The sequence below is a fragment of the Saccopteryx leptura genome, chromosome 1, assembly GCF_036850995.1.
Source record: "Saccopteryx leptura isolate mSacLep1 chromosome 1, mSacLep1_pri_phased_curated, whole genome shotgun sequence".
Taxonomy (NCBI): Eukaryota; Metazoa; Chordata; class Mammalia; order Chiroptera; family Emballonuridae; genus Saccopteryx; species Saccopteryx leptura.
In genome coordinates this window covers 260,421,111-260,446,443 of record NC_089503.1, presented here as the reverse complement: position 1 = coordinate 260,446,443, position 25,333 = coordinate 260,421,111, and the positions used below count along the sequence as shown (strand labels likewise).

Here is a 25,333-nt window from a genome sequence, read left to right as displayed (position 1 = left end):
CTAGGCCCTGGCTGGTTGGCTCAGTGGTAGAACGTCGGCCTGGCGTGCAGAAGTTCCGGGTTCGATTCCCGGCCAGGGCACACAGGAGAAGCACCCATCTGCTTCTCCACCCCTCCCCCTCTCCTTCCTCTCTGTCTCTCTCTTCCCCTCCCGCAGCCGAGGCTCCATTGGAGCAAAGATGGCCCGGGCGCTGGGGATGGCTCCTTGGCCTCTGCCCCAGGCGCTAGAGTGGCTCTGGTCGCAACAGAGTGACGCCCCGGAGGGGCAGAGCATCGCCCCCTGGTGGGCAGAGCATCGCCCCTGGTGGGCGTGCCGGGTGGATCCCGGTCGGTGCGCGCGCATGCGGGAGTCTGTCTGACTGTCTCTCCCCGTTTCCAGCTTCAGAAAAAAAAGAAAAAAAAGAAAAAAAAGAAAAAAGAAAAAGAGCTACATCTGGCTCACGAGCCATAGGTTCCCAACCCCTGGTGTAGACCCTGTGGGAGAGCCCTCATGTCAGAAGTTCATGTGGCACAGGGAGCTGGATGCCTGCTGAGGTCATTGCTCACATCTCAGGTGCTGCTCCTAACACCGCCTAACAAGGTGACACCAATAGACTGAGTCTTGGTGATGACACTCCAGATACACAACTAACATGCCCATACAATCAAATGGCAATGTCCTCCACAATCACCTGGCCCTGAATTGGAGGACAGCACTTCTTCCAAGCTGCCACAAAGACTACTAGTTCCTCTGGCTGTATGCACCTCCCCATTTCCTCCTGATCCTATACTGTATCAACAGGGCTACACACTTTTTCCTGGCAGGGACAAAACAGTATCTGGGCTGCTAAAAGATAAACAGGAATGGTGAAAAAATTGTGGCAACCTGAAAATGGAAGTGGAAAGTCATCTTGCTAGACAATGCCTGAAAAATATTTTTACTTGGTGTCAAACTAAAGATAAATTCACATTTAAGATTTCTGGTTATAGAGGCACCTAATTAAAACATCTAACCTTGTTATTAAAACTTGACAGTGAAATTTAAACAGCCAGAGCCTGACCTGTGGTGGCGCAGTGGATAAAGCCTCGACCTGGAAACGCTGAGGTCGCCGGTTCAAAACCCTGGGCTTGCCTGGTCAAGGCACATATGGGAGTTGATGCTTCCTGCTCCTCCCTCCCCCTTCTCTCTCTCTCTCTCTCACTCTCTCTCCTCTCTAAAAAAAAAAAAAATTAATAATAAAAAAAAAATTAAACAGCCAGAACCATAGGAGGGCTTGCCTGGAGAAGTGGATATGCAGGCTGGGCAGGTGACCCATTAGGCAACCTACAGCCTCTCTCCTTCAGGTGCTAGGTTGCGCATCTTGACTGTCAGGATCACAACTCCTTTCCCACTACAGGCTCATCCCCAGCCTGGTGTTGCCCCAACTCAGACACATCAAAGCTCAGTGAGGTTTTACAAGGTACGCATAGTTCCTGGCCAATATGCTCAGTTGGTTGAAGCATCGACCCAATTTGACAGGGCACATATGGGAAGCAACCAATAATGCACAAGTGGAACAACAAAAGAATGCTTCTCCCTCTCTCTCAAATCAATGAGAAATAAAATTAAAATGCATTCACCGTCCTACCTACTCAGGCCCAGGCTCCTCCAGACACGTACACCCACAGCCGCCCAGAGCCAGTTCCTGTCAGGACCCCTCAGGCAGAGGCTGCAGAGTCTCCCAGGAGTTCCTTCCAGAATCTCCTGTTTATAAAGAAAGCCCCCCCCCCCCCCCCAAGTCTACCGAAAACTGATGCTGAGGTGGATTGCATTCTTAGCAGGCCTCACCTTCCACAGCTCCTCCAGCTTGTTGATCTGCTGGGCAGTAATCTGCCGGGCCCGCAGCTGCTCCTGCTCAGACGGGATCTTGACCAGCCAAGAAAGGAAGCAGCGATCCTGGATCAGGGGCTGCCACTGTGAGCTGTCCCAGTTGATGTCCTTGAGGCTGCTCTGACTGGCACAGGGCTGCCTACAGAAGCCCCAGGCAGGAGAGCCCAAGTGAGAATGACCTCCACCCAAGACTTACTTTTCACCCCAAGGTGCCAGTCCCTACTTTTCATTATGTGATCACATTACCTTTTAAACTGTTAGTAATAAATTACATCTCCCCACACAGTTAAGCCCTGAACTCTTAAAATTCAGAACAGACTTTGGTTTTACAGAATTGCTTTTATGATTTAACCAGAACATATCCCCAGATTTACTCAACATTCCCATCTCACCAATAAGTCCCAACCCCCAAACATCCTCACACCTAGCCAGTTGGCAGAAACCATTTTAAAAGTCCCACTGAGTCAGAACCAGCCCCCAGGGAAATTGGGGCATCCTCACCTGCACAACAGCACCACCACTGAGTCAGCCTTGGCAGGGATGAAGCCAAGAAGGAAGACATTGCGGCAGCCACAGTTGTAACACTCCAGTACCGTCTCCCCCAGGGGCCCATCCTTGTGCAGAGTCACCTCTTTGCATTTTGCCCTCACAAGGTGATTTACAATGTGGCTTAAAACAGGAAATGATAAATAGTTAACACCCAAAGTTTGGCTTTTCACCACTTCCAATTCTCAAGCCCCTGTTAAAAGTTCCGGTACCATTCACGGTCCATTAGCAAGGGCGGTCACACCTCATCCATCTGGCATCCCAGGAGACCAGGCAGCCCCTGAACTGGCTCCCCACTGAGTGTAAAAATCAACCCTCCTTGAACCACTTTTAAGGGAAACTTTCCTAACACGTTTTACATAGTTTCTGCCTCCCCCCCCCCTTACAGTTCCTGCTTTCTTAAATCCAACTACTGGGCCTCACTGGATCTACAGCTGGGGCCCCAGCTGCTGCCCCTTTCCCAGCTCCTCTTGTTCCTTGTGGTTTCTCTGTTGCTTCTTCCAAAGTCACTTCTCTTGACCCCTGCGCTGGCTGCCAGGAGCAACAGCTCCTCTTAATGTGCTGCAGGCCAGGAAACTTGATAGACACCCATATTAGAAACCTGAGGATAGTAAAACCATATAGGATAGGGGGCTCAGGACTACTCTCAGAAATTACAAGGGAAGTGCCAGCAATGAAATCCTCTGAAACCCCACCAACTTGGCTTTGCCAGGACTCTGCTGTCATTCTCATTTCTGGGCTACAGCTCACCTACACCAGGGCCTATGCCAAGCCAGCCTTGCTGAGGATCACAGGTGGCAGAAGCCCTGTCTCAGGCTCTCTGTAGCCCGGCTGTGGGTCTGTGGAACACTCCTTGTGGCAACCCTCTCGTCACATCAGAAAACCCCTCCTCTAAGGTTAGGCTCATATATCAACATTTTATAACCCTGTCTGGCCCCACAAAGCCCATCATCAGATCATCTAACCAACCACTGCAGCTCTTGGCACCCTCATCCCAAAGTCCCCCACTCTTCTCTAAAGCCACTACCACTTGGCATGTCACCAGAACCAGCAGTTTTCTCTTGCACTTCTGTGCCTACCTCACCTCACTACACGCAATAGGCCACCCACCAGTTTTCACTCAAGCCTTGCAAAGAACATGTGATGCTGGTTGACTGAGCCTGTTTTCTCTTAGACACCTTAAAGATGCTTTTCCTTTAAAGTCTTTTGAACACCAGCCCCTTTCCTGCCTTGCTCAGAACTCTACAATTAGTATCCTAACTCCAAGATGACCCAAGACCTGATCTGTGTCCTTAGGTAGCATGATGGTAAGGCCTAGCCCATGGCTACTGAAGGCACAGGAAGGGTGGGTGGGGACTCCTGTACACATAAACCTTCCTGTGGATTTTTGTCGCTTCTCCAAAACATGAACTTCAGAAGATGCCACTTCCCTGCTGAAGACCTGGAGCCCTATCCACTGAGATGCTACTCTGCTTGTGGCAGCAGTGAGCTAGAGGTGGGGGCCGAGGAGTTCTAGCACTGGAGCTAGACAGAAGACTCTCCCTAGGATCCAAGCACTACACTGCTCTCACCCCAACACTGAACTCAAGTACAAGCCAAGTCACAATTGCTGCTGATCAGGAGGGAGCCCAGAGCCACCACTGGTTAGATGAACTTGATTTAATCTGATGATTCAGGATCTGGCCTGTGTTAGCCTGTGAACTACTCGATGAGCTCAGGCCTGAGGGAGCCTTCTCAGGAAGCATCTCCCATGGATGCCCATTACTGTCTTGAGAACATCCTCCCCAAGCACCCTATAATGAAGATGAATGGGCCTGCCAGGATCTCATCTTGCAGAGAAATATAAATACAAACTGGGAACGAGAATTAAGCCAACCATGCTGGCATAATAAAAAGAACCAGAGAATAAATTAAGGGTAAATACATTAAGGCATTCACACACCACCATCTGTTTCAAGTTAAACCCGTCACAGAGGAGGAAAAAACCCAGGTTTGTTAGCATGATTTTATACTGTACTTCACTTCAGCATTTCCATAATTTACACACAAATCTGAGCACAGCCTGATTAAACACACATGCATGGCCTGATACCTACCTGCCAGAAGTATTTCCACGTCCGTTACAGAACCACTTCTTGCTAGTATTACAGTAAACCACGCAAGCAGGATCATGTATTCCGCAGTAACTAAAAAAGTCAAATCATGAACAGTTAAAGTTGGAAGGCTGCTCTGGTTTTAATTTGGCAGAATGTAAAATTCTTTCCTCTTACAACATTTTTAAGTTTTTCATTAAACACATACTCAAACCCAATGATCCCACTAACAAAATTCGATCAGTTAACTATTGAGGATTCCTGGCCCTGTGAATGCAGGAAGGAGTTGGTGTGCTATTGAGACCCTCAGAGATACCCCAGAAAGCAGCAAAGCCCCTTCTAAGTGAGGTCAAGCTCTGTGCAAGGCACCAAGTGAGCCCAACACCTTCAGGGCGACTCAGTCATCCTCATGGCCTTAAATTTCAGGAACGTGACTTAAAAGCAAGGAAACCAGTGTCCATGTGTAGCTCTGGGCACACGGAAGGTGAGGTGTGACTACGCTTCATTCACACTCCAGCAGAGGGCACCATGCTCCCAGAAACACTCAGCTGAGACACAGTAGCAGAGGGTCCTTGGTGCAAATACAGCTCAGCTCAAAAGAAGAACACCAGGAGAGTCTACCATCCCCTCCCACAATCCTGGCATGTTTTTCTGAAAGTTGACACACCAAAAACAAGAACACTGGATCTCCACCGAGTTTTGTATGGCTGTGAAGCAAAGACTCAGCCTTAAACCAGAATGTGCTTGACCCCAATACCCCACATATGGGGACAACCAGGAGGGCCAGGGTTGTACAGACCACCTGCAGCTTCACCAGGACTAGTACCTGCATACATGACAGAAACACAAATACATCACTCATACATAGGCAAAAATATGTAAAAGAGAGTGAACAAAGAGCCAAAATAAAGTAAAAAAACTCTGTGAGGGGGGTAGGTAAAGGTGGAGGGGAAGAGGCACATTTTCTCCCTTGGTAGGTAGACTCCAGAAGGGCAGCAGGCCCAAGGGATGGAAAGGGCTGAGTAGAAGCCCAGGCCCAAAGCTGCCCCAACTGGCTGAGTCCCCTGAGCAAGATCATTTCACCTCTTTTGGTATCAGTTTCCTCTTGTGTGTAACAAAAAGGCAAGAATAAGTCCAAGTCTAAGGGATGGGTCCTGCTCCAGATAAAAATTCCAAATTTGGTCAACATTCAGGTCTACCCACTGACTATTCGCTCCAACTTTCCAGGAATCTTGAACACACAGATACTTTAAAGAATCTGACAACAGTGCCTGACCAGGCGGTGGCGCAGTGGATAGAGTATCGGACTGGGATGCGGAAGACCCAGGTTCGAGACCCCGAGGTCGCCAGGTTGAGCACGGGCTCATCTCCTTTGAGCAAAGCTCACCAGCTTGGACCCAAGGTCACTGGCTTGAGCAAGGGGTTACTCGGCCTGCTGAAGGCCCATGGTCAAGGCACATATGAGAAAGCAGTCAATGAACAACTAAAGTGTCGCAAGGAAAAACTGATGATTGATGCTTCTCATCTCTCTGTTCCTGTCTGTCTGTCCCTATCTATCCCTCTCTCTGACTCTCTCTCTGTCCCTGTCCCTATAAAAAAATAAAATTAAAAAACAAAATAGAATGTGACAATACCCTCTCCATAAGAGAAATCTTGGTGGCTGTATTTATCTTATAAACCCAAATGCTCACCCAATAGGAAGAGGTATTTCTGATGAGTGAGTGGAGCAAGTACCAGAAACAGGCTAGGGCCTGATGAAGGCAGAGAGGGAAACCTTTCCCTACCTGCTGGAAGAATCAGGAGTGACAGAGGGTGCTGAGCCCACCCTCCTGCCTAGTAACATGTGTACACAGGCCTGAACAACCTCCTTATTTCCAAGGACAATTTGATCAAGCATCACAGACCTTGGTCTTAGAGTGATCTCTGTGAAACCAGCAGACACACTTGGAATGTGAAGACTCTGGGACACCCATGTTATTGGTGCTCACCTGCAGGCATGTACTGGTAGGTCCTTTGTGTAATAGGTATCCTCTTCATCTTCTTCGAAGTTCAACTCAGCCAGCAATTGGCTGGTCTTGGCCACGCTGTCATCCACAGCCCCATTCTGCAGGATGCCTTCAGGTCCTCCAACCTATGGCAGAACAGCAGCGTCACCATGTAAGCCTATATGGTCTCCAGGCCTCTGGCCTGTGGCTTCTCCCCAAGTGAGCAGCCATAGAGACCCTTGTGTGTGGAGACCCTTGTGTGAAGTGCTGGCCTGCTCTCCACTTTTGAGACAATTCAGCCTCTTTGGCTTTGACTTTTCACACTCTCTCCTTCCATATCAAATTTACCCAGACCAAAGCATGGCACTCACTGGTGGCCTAGGTTATCTGCCCTGAGTCCTAAGCAGCCAGATCCAACCCCCATGGAGTCACAATCACAACCAGGATGCAGAGGAAAACACTTCGTTCTCATCACTGAGGGCCACAAAAGCTGATTTTTTACAAACCAGTTACAGTCCCTTCTGGCTGCAAAATGTCTGGCCAGAAGGCCTGGAATCCCACACAGTTAAGGCTCCTCTCAAAACCTAAGCACCAGAAGTCAAGACTGTGAACCCTGGAGACATAGGAGAGCAGTAATCTCCTCAGTCAACTGACTTCTTCCACTGCCAGTACCTTCCCTGCAAGGCAGCCCTTCTTGACTATGAATCAGAAATTGAGTATTAATTAGGATAACCTTCTGAATTCAGGCAATAATCTTACTAAATGTACTACCTTTTATGTTACAAGAGCAAAAACAAACAGGCAACTTTAAGTAACTAAATCATGAATTTCACAGGCACTTCTGCTGAGCTCACATATTCATTCGGGGCACGCAGACTCAGCTCCCCCAGGAAAAAAGGAATACTAACATCACCCACCAGGAACTACAGGTGGCAGTCAACAAGAGCACTGTGTAATAAAGTGTGAGGAGGAGTGCTGGGAACACCCCAGGGCAGACACCAGCCTTGTTGCATTGCAAAGCCCCTACCACCCAGAACCAGGGGACCAAAAACCAGAGCCAGCCCAGCCTGAGCCAACAGTGCCCACAGGGGCTTTCCCTATCCACACTCTGGCCAATCACCTGTTTGAGCCTAAGAACACCAATTCTCGTGAGAGGGCATTCTGGATATTTCAAAGGTACATTTGGGGAGTCAGAAAGTCAGCACCCTATTGTAGAAACACCTATGTCTGCAATGGTCTCAGCCCAGATCAAAACCCCATTGCAGAGTCAGCTACCACATTAATATGCTTTTTTCAAGAAGGCAACAACCAGGTTAATTACAAAAAGACTGTATGCTTTTTTTGAAGGAAAAAAAAAAATCAAAATCAACGTCTAGATTTTAATGCAAAGAAAACTGCTATAAAATCATCGCAAGCACCTGTGAATCCCTTATCTCCGTTTTTACTTTTTTTTTTTTTTAAGTGAGAGGAGGGAAGATAGAGAGACAGGCTCCCCACAGCGCCCTGACTGGGATCCACCTGGCAACCCCCATCTGGGACCGGTGCTCTAATGAGCCAAGCCATCCTCAGCACCCAGGGCTGATGCTCAAACCAATCCAGCCACTAGCTGCAAGAGGGGAAGAGGGAGAGAAGGGGGAAAGGAAGGGAAAGAGAAGCAGATGGTCACTTCTCCTGTGTGCCCTGAGTGGGAATCGAACCCAGGGCGTCCACAGGCCAGGCCAATGTTCTATCGACTGAGCCAACCAGCCAGGGCCTCCTGTTTTAAAAAAAACTGTGGTAAAATACACATAATAGCCTGACCAGGCAGTGGTGCAGTGGATAGAGCATCAGACTGGGACATGAAGGACCAAGGTTCGAAACCCCGAGGCTGCTGCCTTGAGTGCGGGCTCATCTGGTTTGAGCAAGGCTCACCAGCTTGAGCCCAAGATCGCTTGCTTGAGCAAGGGGTCACTTGGTCTGCTGTAGCCTCCGGGTGAAGGCACATATGAGGAAGCAATCAATGAACAACTAAGGTGCTGCAACAAAGAATTGATGCTTCTCATCTCTCTCCCTTCCTGTTTTTCCCTATCTGTCTCTCTCTCTCTCTCTCTCTCTCTCTCTCTCACACACACACACACACACACACACACACACACAATACATATAATATAAAACATATTGTCTTAACCACTTTTTTCCCCAAAAACTTTTTATATATTGATTTTGGAGAGAGAAACATTGATTTATTGTTCAACTTGTTGTTCAATCAATGCATCATTGATTGATTCTTGTATGTGTCCTGACTGGGTATTAAACCTGCAACCTTGGCATATCAGAATGATGCTCTAACCAACTGAACTACCCAGCCAGAGCCCATCTTAACCACTTTTAAGTATACAGTTTGGGGGCATTTAAGTAACCAATTCCCACAATCCATCTCCAGAACCTTCCATCTTCCCGAACTCTGTCTCCATTAGATACTAACTCCCCACTGGCTGCTGCCTGGCACCCACCATTCTGCTTTCTGTCTCCATGAACTTGACTCTTCTAGGAACCTCATTATCACACAGTATTTGTCCTTTGGTATCTGGCTTATTTCACTTAGCACAAAGTCCTCAAGGTTCATCCATGTTGTAGCACAGGTCAGAATTTCCTTCCTTCCTTCCTTTTTTTTTTAAGTGAGAGGAGGAGAGATAGTGAGACAGACTCCCACGTGTGTCCCAACCAGGATCCACCAGCAACCCCATCTAGGGCCGATGCCTAAATCAACCAAGCTATTTTCAGTGCCTGAGGCTGATGCACTGGGACCAACCAAGCCATCCTCAGTGCTTGGGGCAATGCTCAAACCAATCAAGCCACTGGCTGTGGGAGGGGAAGAGGGAGAGAAAGGAAAAAGGGAGGGGGGAGGAGATGGTCACTCTTCCTGTGTGCCCTGACCAGGAACTGAACCTGGGACGTCCATACACCAGGCCAATGCCAGGGCCTCTTCTTCTTCTTTATTTTAAGATTTTATTTATTGATTTTAGAGATGGGATAAGGAGAGAGAAGGGAGGGAAGCAGTAAGCATCAACTTGTAGGAGTTGCTTCTCGTATGTGCCTTGACTACAAGCCTGGGGTTTCTAAGCAGCAACCTAAGCATTCCAGGTCCACACTTTATCCACTATGCCACCACAGGTCAGGCAAGAAATTTCTTCCTTTTTAAGGCCAAATAATATTCCACTAATAGATTTACCACATTTTGTTCAGCCATGTGTCGATGGACACTTGGGCTGCTTCCACCTTTTGGCTGCTGTGAACATAAGCATACAACCATCTCTTAGAGACCATGCTTTCATTTCTTCATTTCTTTTGTATATACACCCAGAAGTGGAGTTCCTGGATCACATGGTCATTTCAGTTAACTTTTTGAGGACTCACCAGACTGTTTTCCTCAGCAGCTGTACCATTTTTACATTCCCACCACAGTGCACAAGGGTTCCAATTTCTCCACATCCTTAACACTTGCTCTAATTTTAGTTTCAAAAATAAATAAATAAATAGCCTGACCAGGTGGTGACGCAATGGATAGAGCGCCGGACTGGGATGCCAAGGACCCAGGTTCGAGACCCCGAGGTTGCCAGTTTGAGCGTGATCTCATCTCGTTTTAGCAAAAAAGCTCACCAGCTTGGACCCAAGGTCGCTGGCTTGAACAAGGGGTTACTCGGTCTGCTGAAGGCCCGCGGTCAAGGCACATATGAGAAAGAAATCAATGAACTAAGGTGTCGCAATGAAAAACTGATGATTGATGCTTCTCATCTCTCTCCATTCCTGCCTGTCTATCCCTCTCTCCGACTCTCTGTCTCTGTAAAAAAAAATAAAAAAAGTTTTAAATAAATAAATAAAAGGGAACAAAAAAAAACAAGAACAGCCATCCTGATAGATGTGAGGTGGTATCTCATTGTGGTTTTGATTTTCATGTCCCTGATGGCTGAGAGTGAACGTCCTTTCATGTGCTTTTTGGCCACTTGTATATCCTCTTTGGAGACATGTCTATTTAAGTCCTTTGCCCATTTTTTAATTTAACTGTTAAATTTTTTGTTGGTTATCACTTCATTCTTTTTTTTTTTTAATTTTTATTTATTTATTTATTCATTTTAGTGGGGGAGAGAGAGAGAAAGAGAGAGAGAAAGGGGAGGAGCAGGAAGCATCAACTCCCATATGTGCCTTGACCAGGCAAGCCAGGGTTTTGAACCGGCAACCTCAGTGTTTCCAGGTTGATGCTTTATCCACTACGCCACCACAGGTCAGGCTGTTGGTTATCACTTCAAAGAGTCACCTCTCTATCTGGCAATGCTTCTCCTGACACATGTAGTGACAATGCTGGTATAAGGCTGTCAATAGGACTGGCACTGCTGTTCCTAGGCACATTTATGATGGTTTTCTAAAAGTGTGTAGCCAGTTTATGGTATCTGAATTTCAATACATGGCAGTGAGGTTGAGAATATATATCATGCTGCAGGAGAGGGCTGAGAAGGTGGTCTAGAATGGGTTCAGCCTAGAAGCCAGCCACCCTCTTGGGCTCAGAATAGTGTTTACATTTTTTTTTTAAGGTGAGAGGAAGAGAAATAGTGGGCAGACTCCTGCATGCACCCAGGACCGGGATAGTGTATAGAGCTATTTTTAGCTACTTTTAGCACCTGAGGCCAATGCACTGGGACCAAACTATTCTCAGCACCCAGGCCACACTGGAAACAATCGAGCCACTGGCTGCAGCAGAAAATGGGAGAGAAAGGGTGAGGGGGTGGGAGAGATAGGCAGATGGTTGCTTCTCCTGTGAGCCCTGACCAGGAACCTGGGACGTCCATACACTGAGCCGACACTCTATCCACTGAGCCACCGGCCAGGTCCGGTATTTACATTCTTAAACAACTGGACTACATACTTAATCAAAGCCTCAAATTTACTCTTTGTCTCATAAAGTCTCACAACTGACTCACAAAGGAGTCAATGTTTACTGACTCCTAGGTTAGAAAAACTCCTAAAATTATCAGGTTGTATAAACTTTTACATGTAAAAAAATATTCTAGGTGGTATCTGAATCTTTACCCTCTTGAAATACCAAAATAAGTACATGAAGTAAAAGAGGAAAAAAGCAGACCACCCAAGGGCTCTCCTCCTACCCACTTCTGCCTCACACTTTACCTCCTCTCACCAGGAAGATGAGGCACCTCAGGAGCATGTGAGCCTTATAAGGGAGCCTGACCAGACAAGACTGACTAAACCAATGTAGCAACCCTCTCTAAACCAATGTTTTTTAACCACCTGTCCAAAGACCAGTACACCAAAAATTTCGTGCCAGTCTGAGAAAGTTAACCACCCTGATGTTGTATAATGATTACAGACCCAATGATCTTAGTTGAATTCTCTTGAGTTATCTTATGTTCTGCCTTAGCAGCCCCCAAAATAATTCTCCTATTTTTACTGGTCCCCAAATGTAAAAATGTTGAAAACCACTGCTCTAAACCACTGACCCCTTCAGGCTTCATACGAGGCAGAAATCTAAGTCCTCTCTCAGAACTCCAGGGAGAAATGGATCCAAGGTCAGGGGGACTTTCCTCACCTCCATAAAGCTGGGGAGAAGTACAGATTCCCTAAGGCCCAGGGACCTTGCAGCTGCCTCACTGGGGAGTGTGGTGTGCCCCCCACTTGTGTGCTTGTTTGCACACATGCATGTGCATACACTTCTAGCTCCCGCTAGGCCTCACTCCTGCCCAGCTGTGATCTAGCCACAACACAAACTGTCCTCTAGAACTGTGTTAAGTTTCTCCCTTTACTTTCTGGAAAGTTTTTAAGATAACATTAACATCAAAAGTACACTTGACCTTAGAAACTGTCATTAAATGAGCTAAAGCATTTAGAGAGTATATATAGAATATAATAGAGTACCTGGCATAGAGAAGGCCTTCAATCCATGTCAGGTGACACAATGGGAGGAATGCAGGTGTCCTCGTCCTTAGCTGGCACAGGACTGAGGTCCTCCAAGGTCACTAACCCTTCACCTCCAGCCAGGAACCCTCGATCCTGCTGGGCTCAAGAGGGGCAGGGCCTCCCTGTACCCATGGGCTCCCAAAGCTTACATCCAGTGAGAAAAGTTTCACTGTGGGGAAAGTTTCTTCCCCATTTGTGCTCTGGACACTATCTGAAGTCCGTATAAGAGCTGCAGAGCTGGCAAAAGCCTACAGGGGTTTTCTGCCAGAATGAGTTCCATACAACCCACTACAGAACTCAGATGATGCACATCAGAGCAGTAGGAAGAAAGGCCTCCATTCCCACAGAGGAAAAGCAAGTACATTAAAAAATTACCCCTCAATGTGCTGGAAAGAACTTTTAGACCATAGCCTTTACTCCAAATTTCTAAGCATCGTACCACTCAATATGAAACAGATCTTTCTGTCTCTCAGTCTCTGAGTCAGCAGGCATCCTAGGGCCTTAGCACTCATTGTCCCTTGGCCTTTGCACAGCTGACTCTTGTTCCTTCAGGTCTCATCCACAAGACACCTCCCAGGGAGGCCTTCCCAGACCCAATCTGAGGGAACCCAGTGAGGCCACTATGCCTGTCCTGCTCCCTATGACCCCAACACCCAGAACTGACCCCACATAGGGCCTCACTGTATTGGCTAAGTAAATACATCTCATCCAAAACACAAAGGCTGAAAAGTGGCTCATCATTTCTTCTTTTATCGCCAAGGATTAAAAATAAAAGAGGGAGTGGAAACTCACCTTTCCTTCCGGGTAGCCTGAGGCAGAGAGGAGCTGCAGGGCCTCTGAGCAGGAAAAGGTAACAGAAGGTCCAGCCTCTCCAACTTCTGAAGAAGTTTCAAAATGAAATACCCATGTTCTTGGCACGTGGATCCACCAGCCACTCACAATTCATCATGCCTGCTCTCTCCTCACACACTTTTATTTTCCTGACCCACTTCAAGTCATAGGCCCCAGTACAAGGACTTTCTCCCCATAATCCCCATACAGGCATACCTTTACTGCACTTTACAGATATTGCTTTTTTTTTTTCAATATGAAGGCAAAACCTACCAGCAGCAAGAATATTACTATTCACTGAGGGCTCCAATGATGGTTAGCATTATATAGCAATAAAATAATTTTAAATTGGTATGTGCAGCTCTGCCTAGTTGACTCAGTGGTAGAGGGTCAGCCCAGTTTGTGGATGTTCCAAGTTTGATTCCCAGTCAGTGCACACAGAAGTGACCATCTGCTTCTCTACCCTTCCCCTTCCTTTCCTGCGCTCTCTCTCTTTCTTCCCCTCCTATAGTCATGGCTTGATTGGTTCAAACACATCAGCCAGGGCACTGAGGATGGCTCAGTGGAGCCTCTGCCTCAGGTGCTAAAAATAGCTCGGTTGCAGCATGGCCCCAGATGGGTATGATCATTCATTGGATCTTGAATTTAAACAACCATAAAGGACATTATTAGGACACTAGGAAAATGTGCCTGTGTGTATTAGATGGTATCAGTATTTTAACAGTATGCTCCTGAGCGTGAGACCTGTATAGGCATACCTTGGAAACACTGCAGGTACCATTCCAGACCACTACAATGAAGTCAGTCACACCAGTGTTTTGGTTTCCCAGTATGTATAAAAATTATGTTTTCAGTATACTGTATGTGCAGTAGTAGTGTATCTACATAAAAAGCAATACACATACCTGATTTTTTTCTTCTTTTCCATGTGAGAGGAGGGCAGATAGACTCCTTCATGCTCTCCTACCGGTATCCATCTGGCAACTCCCCTCTGGGGCTGATGTTCTGCCCATCTGGGGCCAGGAATCGAACCCGGGACTTCCGCACGCCAGGCTGACGCTCTACCACTGAGCCAACCAGCCAGGGCCTGAGAGTTGACCATTTTCAATTTATAAAGAAGGCATGGGCCCTGGCCAGTTGGCTCAGCGGTAGAGCGTTGGCCCAGCATGTGGAAGTCCCGGGTTCAATTTCCAGTCAGGGCACACAGGAGAAGTGCGCATCTGCTTCTCCACCCTTCCCCCTCTCTTTCCTCTCTGTCTCTTTCTTCCCCTCCCACAGCCAAGGCTCCACTGGAGCAAAGTTGACCCAGGTGGCCACACCGGTACTAGAATGGCTCCAGCCGCAATGGAGCATCGCCCCCTGGTGGGCATGTAGGGTGGATCCCGGTTGGGTGCATGCGGGAGTCTGACTGCCTCCCTGCTTCTAACTTTGGAAAATTACAAAAAAATCAGAATAGAATAGATAAATAAAAGGCATGATCCCACCCAACAGCGAGCTAGGTTCTAAATAAAAAGTCCCACCCTCCTGCCCCTTACAGTGGACCACTGTTCTGGTCAGTATGCTGAACCTACCCCTGCAAGTCATTTCCATGCTCTGAGGATCCTGGACATATCCCTAGTCTCCGTGGGCTGCCCCTGCCTGTCCAGCTCTGAGGTCAGTCACTTTCAAAGGAGCCTGAGGACTAGTGCTTAGGCTCCCAGACATCCTCAGGGAGAAGTCAGGGAGTGTCCAGAAGGCGGGACACATCACAGAACCATGACCCAACTGAAACCCAGCTTAGTGACATGTAGAGGAGGGCTGCCCTAGACAGCAGTACAGGTAGATATGACAATCACATTAACGCTGGACCCTGAAGGGGTCCAGACCAAGCAAAGGTGACACTTTCTGACCAGTGAAGAATCTGATTGTGGAGAAAGAAAGCTCCCCCCACACCCTGTATTAGATGATCCTGAAATACCGTTGGCGCTATTCATCTGACAACAGCAGTACAGTTAACAAAGGAGAGGTACCTTTTCATGTCTCTAGAGATACAGACTAAATACTGTAGGTCATTGGTTGGGTATTACTAATTCTTATGGAGCAACCTCAGAAGGGAGGTGAAGTGACACTCTAAAACACTTCAGTGAAGAAAAACAAAAAAAGGGGAGAGGATAATCTTCACAGTTGCAAAATCAAGGCAATGGATGGATAGGGTTTACCTACAAGTGAGACAATCTATAACAAACATTTTTACACAATACAAGTAGCCACCTGGAATCTGCGGAAGCTCTAGCAAATGTCTCCCACCCAAGGTAAGGAAAGCCACCTCTCCAGGCTCAATGTTATCCCTGGCAGCTGAGCTCTATCTACAAGGAGCTGAAGTAGACAGGCAGGTCCCATCCATCTTCAGTGGTGACAAAGGGCTCATAGAGCTCAGCAGGCAGCCTACATCTGCTGCAGGTCTAGAAGCCTCCTGGCAACAGTCCACGGGGTTCCTGAGAAGCCTGACTTAGTTGTCCAGCTTGCAAGCTGCTACTGGACCAACACATAAAAAGGCACAGGACCCTTTGCCAACCAAAGGTCCACTCGGCCTCCCATGTTTACCAGAGATAGTAGCATTTTGCTTTTAAGGAAAGCTCTTCTGGCAAGATGAGTTCAAGGACCCCTCATAAGACCTGGAGATTCGGCTGGACTCACTGCCTCCTCAGCACCTTCCAAGGACACACTCTGTAGAGCCTCACTGAACACAACTGGGCATCATGGCTCTATTCAGCAGGATGGACTGTCCAATACCACCACAGTGACCACCACAGCTGCCCAGAATCTGCCCCTTCTAGTCTCCATGCTTGTCACTCTGGTAGGGCCATTCTCTCCAGCAAGGCCTCTCATCCACCTCAGGTGGGGCCTCCAAGGGTACACTGACCAGCACCGCCCCCACTCATAACTACAATCCAAGGGGAACACTGTCTCAGCCCTGGGATCCTGGGCCCTGATTCAAAAACAGAAAGTTGTGTCTGCACTAGACATAACTCCTTGTGAGGACTCAGGGGAAATGGAGTGTCCAATGCAGGACACCCAGGAGGAGGACTGACCACTGCAGAAGCCTGGTACTGAATCACCTGAGTGCATCCAACCACAGCGCCACCCTGATTAAACTCTCCTTCTGGCCTAGGTCATACTTTGCTAAGCCTCCAGCCATCTGCCTAAGGACTCTTCCTCTCAAGTGCAGTCACAGCACCCCTCAGCAGCTCTATGAGGCTCCAGATCCAGTCCAAATCCTTTGTGATGGCAAATCAGCCCTCACCCACACCCACTCTTCCTCCATGCCAAGCCCCAGGCAGTGCTCCATATCTACAATTCTGCCCAGTGGGCAGCACCTTCCTGAACCATTCTCAAAGGCTCTTCCTTTGCAGGACCACTCCCTTTTCTGAGCCCTGACCATCCCTAAGGTCAACCACAATCTGGGAAAAACCTGTCATTTCTAACAAAGCAGCTGCAGTTGCTGCTATGAGGACAGGAGTTAGAACCAAGCTGAAAGGCTAGCCTGATGGCCTGCACAGAGGAGACAGAAGTAAATATGAACAGACCTAAAAGGGCTTCCAGGCCTCACCCTGCCTCTGAACCCCAGTGCAGGGTTCAGCATATCCCCTCACATAGGATGGGGAGTAGCTAAGCATGGATTTCCCTATGTTACTGCTGTTGAACAAACACTAAACACTACAAAGATTAGCAAGAGCAAAAATGGGAGAAGAAAGGAAAGGTGGCTTGAAGGAGAACTCAAAGGCAGCAAGTGACTACGGTGATGGTCAGAGATCCCTGCAAATTTATTAGAAAAACACTGACACAAGAAGGCTCTACAGTGTGAGAAGAGATGAAACTACTGGAACGATGTCTTTTTCTGGTATGTGGGAGCTAACTGAGAGCGAACTTTAGTTTTTTGTTACTATTGATACTGTATTGGCATTAACTTTTCCCCTAATCTTCCTAAATCTGGGTGAAGAAATGGGTAAATTGAGTAAGAAATCATTTCAGTTATTCACGAAACTGACACAAAACCTTTTGTTCTAATTGCTGATGGAGTTCTTACCATCTGGAAACAAACCTGGGAAATCCAACAACAGGAAAGTGATGGATGAACACTTGCAGGAGCTCCTGCAAGATTATCAGTGTCTTATCTCTGATTTTGTCAAGGCATGCTTTTATCAGAACTGAACTGCATATTCACAAAACCAGATGGAAAAAATCCTACTCCAATTCTAAACTCATCACCTTTAGGGACCCCTGGACTGTATCAAATTCACTCCTCATAAGCTTCGAGCTAGTAAGCAGAAGAGGATCTGTTCTCCCGATGGTCAAGGATATAATGGGACAGTCTGCCAGGAACTCTGAAGGTGGCAGGATTATGGTTTCGAAGACTCCAGTACATAACAACTCTTTAGCCAAGTCATCTTCCCACTTGAAAATGGAAATGAAGCTCAAGTTTATGTACTCAGGACTACAACTGAGAAAAAGCCTTTGTGTATCTGGTCACCTGTTTACAGCAACTGGGTTGTTTCCAGTTTGCAGCTCTTATGAGCTCTTTATGAGTCTGCTGTAACACTGAGCAGCCCCACATTTGGGCAACTACCTTGTTTCTCTGCTGGGCCACAGAGCTGTGTGTAACCATCCCACCAGCAAGGCATGAGTTCCAAGTGGTATTCCCAGCATTTTTTTTTAAATGAGTGGGCAGTAATATTTCCACGTGGTTTTTACCTTACATTGAAATACAACTAGCCCTGGCCGGTTAGCTCAGTCAGTTATAAACATTATCTTGAAATGACAAAGGTTACATCACGCATTGGATCTCCGGTCAGTGCACACACGGAAAGCACTACCAGTGAATGTTCGACTAAATAGTACAACAAAATGGATGCTTCCCCTCCCCCTCCCTCCCTTCCTCTATCTTTTATCTTTTTTTTTTTTTTTTTTGCAGGGCGGGGGGTAAATCAGGGACAGACAGGAGGGAGAGAGGTAAGAAGCATCAACTAACAGTTGCAGCACCTTAGTTGTTCATTGATTGCTTTCTCATATGTGCCGTGATGGGGCGGGAGGTCCAGCTGAGTCAGTGACCCCTTGTTCAAGCCAGTGACCTTTGGGCTCAAGCCAGCAACCATGGGATCATGTCTATGATTCCATGTTCAAGCCAGAGGCTTAAGCCAGATGAGCCCACGCTCAAACCAGTGACCTTGGGGTTTCAAACCTGGGTCTTCAGCATCCCAGGCCAACGCTCTAACCACTGCACCATCACCTGGTCAGGCAACTCTCTTGGGGAAAAAAAAAAAAAGCCCTGATCGGGTATCTCGTTTGGTTGGAGCATCATCCCTGAGCATGAGGTTGCAGGTTTGATTCCCTGTTCAGGGTACATACAGAAGCATCTCAATGTTTCTATCTCTCTCTCTCAAAAAAAAAATACAACTGACACACAATAAATGGCATGTTTAAAGTGTATTTTATAAACTGACACACGTCAATGCATGCCAACAACCACAATCCAAGCAATTAACGCAGGGGTCCCCAAACTACGGCCCACGGGCCACATGCGGCCCCCTGAGGCCATTTATCCGGCCCCCACCGCACTTCCAGAAGGGGCACCTCTTTCATTGGTGGTCAGTGAGAGGAGCATAGTTCCCACTGAAATACTGGTCAGTTTGTTGATTTAAATTTACTTATTCTTTATTTTAAATATTGTATTTGTTCCCGTTTTGTTTTTTTACTTTAAAGTAAGATATGTGCAATGTGCACAGGGATTTGTTCATATTTTTTTTATAGTCTGGCTCTCCAACAGTCTGAGGGACAGTGAACTGGCCCCTGTGTAAAAAGTTTGGGGACCCCTGAATTAACGCATTTACTAGGCTCAAATCCTTTGGTGTTCTCTGTCATCCCTACCTTTCTTTCCTCTCCTCCCCCAACCACAGACCTGCTTTCTACTATTCACAGTTAGCCAGCACTTTCTAGAGCTTTATAATGAATGGAATCATAAAGTATATACAGACAGTTCTTGACTTACAATTTTTTGACTTTACAATGGTGAGAAAGCATCCATGCTGTTGCATATATCAACAGTTCATTCCCCCCACCCCCTACACCCGTTGAGTGGTATTCCCAACTCTTAGATTTTCACCAGAATTTCAATGTTTGGAGGAAACAAAATCGTAGCAACAGTCAAGAAGAAATAGTCCAACAACTAGACAGACCAGAAGGGTTGTAACATCAGTTATTAAACCTTTTTTTTATTTTTGAAAGAGAAACAGATATAGACAGGAAGGGAGAGAGATGAGAAGCATCAATTCATAGTTGTGAAACTTCAGTTGTTCACTGATTTTCATACGTGCCTTGAGGCGGGGAGGGTGTCTAGCTGAGCCAGTGACCCCTTGCCAGCAATCTTGGGCTCAAGCCAGCAACCATGGGGTCATGTCTATGATCCCTCACTCAAGCCAGCAATCCAACACTCAAGGTGGTGAGCTGGTGCTCAAGCCAGCAACCTTGGGGTTTTGAACCTGGTTCCTCAGCATCTCAAGTCAATGCTCTATCCACTGCACCACCACCTGGCCAGGTCTATTAGGACTTCTGAATTTACCTTTCAGTCTTTTGGAAATAGGGGAAGAAACCAAGAAAGGATCAGCTACTCAAAAGAAAACTGCTGTAAAGACACTTGGCAAGACTATTTCTGCACTTTTCATCCCAGGATCTTGAAGTATTTGAAAAATATCAGTTTCATTTCATAAATAAAAAAAATAAGTGTTATTTGAACCAACTCAAGAACTCAGCAAGAGTCACCCCCACCTGCCATTCTCCCACCCTGGCCAGCAAAGACTTTCAGCCTCTAAAAAAACTTTCAGATAAAACCAACTGTTTTCCTGGCTGGATAGCTCAGTTGGTTAGAGCATTGTCCCGAAACACAGAGGTTGCTGGTTCAATCCCCAGTCAGGGATCATACAGGAACAGATGTTTCTGTCTCTTTCCTGCTTTCTTCCTCCTGCTCTCTCTAAAATCAAGAAAATAAACATTTAAAAACAAAAACAGGCCCTGGCCGGTTGGCTCAGCGGTAGAGCGTCGGCCTGGCGTGCGGGGGACCCGGGTTCAATTCCCGGCCAGGGCACACAGGAGAAGTGCCCATTTGCTTCTCCACCCCCCTCCTCCTTCCTCTCTGTCTCTCTCTTCCCCTCCCGCAGCCAAGGCTCCATTGGAGCAAAGATGGCCTGGGCGCTGGTGATGGCTCCTTGGCCTCTGCCCCAGGCGCTAGAGTGGCTCTGGTCACGGCAGAGCAACACCCCGAGGGACAGAGCATCGCCCCCTGGTGGGCAGAGCGTTGCCCCTGGTGGGCGTGCCAGATGGATCCCGGTTGGGCGCATGCGGGAGTCTGTCTGACTGTCTCTCCCCGTTTCCAGCTTCAGAAAAAAAATAAAAAAAAACAAAAACTAGAACAATTCTGCAAGGCCCTGGCTGGGTAGGTCAATGGATCAAGCTGTCATCCTGGTGTGCTGAGGTCATGGGTTTGATCTCTGGTCAGGGCACACACGAGAAGCAACGAGTCCACAACTAAATAGAACTAAGTGGAACAAGTTGACGTCCCCCCTCTCTCTCCCCTTCCCAAATCAATAGGGAAAAATAACCAATTACGCAAAACTGGCAGTCGGGACTGATGTCAAAAGTGGCTGCACATCGGAAAAGTCTGGCAGCTCCCCCCCAAAATTATATACAGTTACCACACAACCAGCAGTTTCACTGAAAACATATACCCACAAATAAACCTGTATACCAATGTTCAAAGAAGCACTATTCATTCATAATATATTGCTCACAAAAATTAGGGGATATTTTATTGCTTCATATTCATTTTGAAATATCCCCTAATTTATGTGAGCAGCATAGGTAAAAGTGGAAACAACCCAAATGTCCACCAAAAGATATGTAGATAAACAAAATGTAAACTGTCCATACAAAAGTGGTAGCACAGCACTTGACAATCACTCATACAGTAAGATCAAATCAAGTTATTCAGGATGGGAGGTTTTCTGAATCTCTCTGGAAACCTTAACATACAGTTGGTTACACAAATAACTCCTGAGGACAAACAAGGTAAAGTCTTCCCAAATGCTGTAGGTAGCCAATGCCACCAACTGACAGGAGATTACCAACTTTCCTGCCCCCAAATTCAGGGCCTCCTCTTGTGACACAAAGGATATTACTTTCCTCCCCTAAATGCAAATCAAAAGTTAGGCTACAGGGGCATGCGTCACCAGGGCTAATTAAAAGGAAGGAAGGACAATCCCTTTTGATATCATCAGAACTCAAGTGAGCTCAAATACAAATGTTTAACTCTGATAGAGAGTTTTAATGCTTTTATTTTATATACCTTAGTGTTCAGGTGCAAGGAAATAAATCCATTATTTCAACTAAAAGGACATACCCTCATTTAATCGAAAACACAAGGAACAAAACCAGAAAAAGAGCTGCCTCAGGTCTACTATTTTGTATTGGCTACAGTTAAAAGGATTTGTCATGAAACCATTATCTTCCACAACCCTGAGCTGCCACAGATTGTGGCACACTGCTCCACCAAGAGATCTTTATCCTCAGCATTCCAGACTCGCTGAGCACAAGTTACACACAGCACTATCTGGTCCACTCATACATAAGTCCCGATTTCATGTTATGTTTAAAAGTAACAAAACTAAAACTGCTATGCCCCATTTTATAGCTGAGGAAACAGAGTTCTAGAGTCTGAGATTACAGGTATAATCACACACCTCCAGCAGCTCATTCTTCTCTCCAGGCAAACTCTCCCCTCTCTCATCCCTTCCTCCACTACATATAAACAAAACTGAAAAACATACATACTCACACACCTGTTCTCCCTGATGCCCCCCCACCCATCAGGCTTCTATTTTTAAGGAATCTGGGGTTAGAATGAGTCAAATGTTTTCTGCTTCTATTAGGGGCTAAAAGAAAGTCCAAGTGGGTGGTCTACCCACAGGAGTGACTCAAACAACTAGACTCTAACCAGAATTCAAACCTCCATCCCCCAGGACAGGGTCTGAGCTCAGTCTCAGTCTGGCTATGGTGGGTGGCTACCCCAGCCCTAGCATGGGTCCTTGTGCCACGGGTCACCTGTGACAAGATGAGCCTTGTAGCTCTTCCAGGGCTGAGAATGCAGAGAAATAACCTCAGGGAGGTGCCAGATACAGGGAAACCTGGTGAATGCAATCTGAGATCCATAGGATGACAGCTACATTCCCTGGGATCCCAGCGCAGAATCCTAGCCAGCCTCCTCTCCCACCTCTGGGTCAGGACCCAGCTCCAGGAAGTGTACACCTGATATCTCAGAAGCCAAATTCAAATTTGAAATACCTGAATAGCTTTCGCTAAACGTTCTCATCATTAAAAAACAAAAGTTTCCAATGTGGTGGACCCATTTATATAAAAATCCACTATCGGCCTGACCAGGTGGTGGCGCAGTGGATAGAGCGTCGGACTGGGATGCGGAAGGACCCAGGTTCGAGACCTCAGGGTTGCCAACTTGAGCGCGGGCTCATCTGGTTTGAGCAAAAAGCTTACTAGCATGGACCCAAGGTCACTGGCTCGAGCGGGGCGGGGGGGGGGGGTTTACTCAGTCTGCTGAAGGCCCACGGTCATGGCATATATGAGAAAGCAATCAATGAACAACTAAGAAGTCGCAACGTGCAACGAAAAACTGATGATTGATGCTTCTCATCTCTCTCTGTTCCTGTCTGTCTGTCCCTATCTATCCCTCTATCTGACTCTCTGTCCCTGTAAAAAAAAAAAAAAAAAAAAATCCACTATCGTCTGATTAGGTGGTGGTGCAGTGGATAGAGCGTCGGACTGGGATGCGGAAGACCCAGGTTCGAGACCCCAAGGTCGCCAGCTTGAGCGCGGGCTCATCTGGTTTGAGCAAAAGCTCACCAGCTTGAACCCAAGGTCGCTGGCTCGAGCAAGGGGTTACTTGGTCTGCTCAAGGCCCCCGGTCAAGGCACATATGAAAGCAATCAATGAACTAAGGTGTCACAATGAAAAACTGATGATTGATGCTTCTCATCTTTCTCCGTTCCTGTCTGTCCCTATCTATCCCTCTCTCAAACTCTCTGTCTCTGAAAAAAAAAAAAAAAATCCACTATCATTGCCCACTGGAGGAACAAACTCAAACCCAACTTTTTCAAGGCAGGGCTATGGAGTTACATAACACATCGGTTTCAGCAACAGGCAATGCAAGAGGGAAAAACAAAATGCAACCTGCCTCTAGAATATCAATAGATGGCGAGTATGGGGATTCTCCATTGGAGGCAAAAATTCCGTTTCTGTTCCAGAAGTCTCCACTCTTCCCTCCCTATCCCCAGAGTCCCTGGGCCTGAGGAAATTTGATCAGGAGGCTGTGTGTGAATGAGGGTGCCCAGAGGGCTGAGACCACAGGTGGGAAGTGGGGCTTGGCTACGGTTCGGCCGCAAGGGGGATCCGGACAGACCATCCTGGACCCAGGTGAAGAGGCACTTGGGGACATGTAACTCCGATCTGGCCGGGGACGGACCTAAGGCAGGTCACCTCGGACATGCTAAGACGAATTGGGACAGGTCACCTAAGACCTGGCTTGAGCTAGATCCAGACCAGACCTTAGAAGTACTCAAAGCAGATCACTCAGACGCAAACAGAAAAAGACCTGGAGCAGGTCTGCCCTGTGCCCAGAAGGCTAAGGGAACCGGGACAGTTACTCTGAACCAGGCCAGAGTGAGGGTCGCGAGACAGATTACACCGGACTCGGCCAGAGTGAAGGAACCAGAATAGGTTACTCCGGGGCTGGCCGGAATAGGGAGACGAAGCCAGGAGCCAGGAAATGTTAACCCAGGCCCTGCCGGAATGGGGGACCTGGGGCAGGTCCCCGGACGCTGAGACCTGGCCTGGCTTCCGGCGCCGCCATGTGCCGCTCACCTGGGCGTCGAGCTGTCCGGCCGCAGCGCCCGCACCCGCGCCGACCGGGACACCCGGGCCACCACCTCCGGGGGCCCCGGGGCCTCCGGGAGGCGTCTGCGTCTGGCTGGGGAGGGTGAAGTCGGTGAACTCGAATTCGGAGCCCTGTGTGTCGGCGCCGAGAAGCTCGGCCTCCTCGGTGTCCAAAAAGGTGAGCGTCTGTGAGCTGGGACCGTACGCCTCCACGCTCATGGTGCCGCTGTGTAGGGCCCGCAGGCCGGCTCCACACCGCACTCGAGCCCGCCGCCGCGCTAAGGCCTAGGCCGCAGGCCTTGGGGCGCAGCCGCCGCCTCGCCCGCGCCCCTAGATCGGACCGAAACGACCCCGCGGCGCGAGCCGGGCCAAGAGCCGCGCGCCGAGCCTCCGCGGCCGCCACCACCTGTGAGCCCCTCAGCGTCTCCGCTCTACTCGGAGCCGCCAGCCGCTCGCAAGCTCCGACAAGAACCGCCGCCGCCGCTGCCGCCGCCGCCGTGCGCGTGCGCTAGCCTGACGTCAGCGCCGGCGCGCGCGCTCCTAGCCGACGCTTCCAACCGCGCCCGGACGCCCAAGGCTGAGCGAGTCCACAGCACGCACGTCCGGGGGGTGGGGCTTTCAACTGCCATCGAGGGGGCCACACGAAACACGTCGTCCCGGCGGGCGGTCTGCGTATGGTGGTGTGCGTCTCTTGGGTTAGTTGAACGCTAATTGAACACCCAATTAAGGTGACGGTGCATCCCCATCGCTCAGAGACGCGCCTGGGTCTCAGTTTCCCTCTTGTAAACTCGGGGTTACTACACATAATAGGTATTCAGTGTGTATTTGTTGAATAAACGAATGGGGAGAGCTCTCAGCACAGAGCCTGATGCCGGAGCTGCTATATACAAAGTGACTGGGACCACTTGCTCTGCGGTGAAATCCAGACCTAGCCACCTACCAGCTGTTTGACTTTATAGAAGTGACTTCATCTCTCTGAGCCTCCAGTTCCTGGGAAAGTGAAATAATAACCATTAAGATGGGATGAAGACTAGGCTGACCAGGCGGTGGTGCATTAGATAGAGCAGGGGTTCCCAAACTTTTTATACAGGGGGCCAGTTCACTGTCCCTCAG

General features: G+C 48.0%; 1 protein-coding gene across 2 annotated transcripts in view; it reads right to left on the bottom strand.

Moving 5' to 3' along the window:
• The window catches only part of UPF1 (UPF1 RNA helicase and ATPase), a 44,647-nt gene extending 19,915 nt beyond the window's left edge, over positions 1-24,732 (bottom strand). For both annotated transcript variants that reach the window (XM_066350346.1, XM_066350349.1), the window contains exons 1-5: positions 24,209-24,732; positions 6,476-6,618; positions 4,491-4,580; positions 2,350-2,517; positions 1,807-1,987 (exon numbers count right to left, since the gene is read on the bottom strand). In XM_066350346.1, coding sequence (XP_066206443.1) covers positions 1,807-1,987; positions 2,350-2,517; positions 4,491-4,580; positions 6,476-6,618; positions 24,209-24,439 — 813 coding nt within the window. In that variant the 5' untranslated portion in view covers positions 24,440-24,732. The remainder of the gene's footprint in view (positions 1-1,806; positions 1,988-2,349; positions 2,518-4,490; positions 4,581-6,475; positions 6,619-24,208) is intronic.
• Between the last annotated feature and the right edge of the window lie 601 nt (positions 24,733-25,333).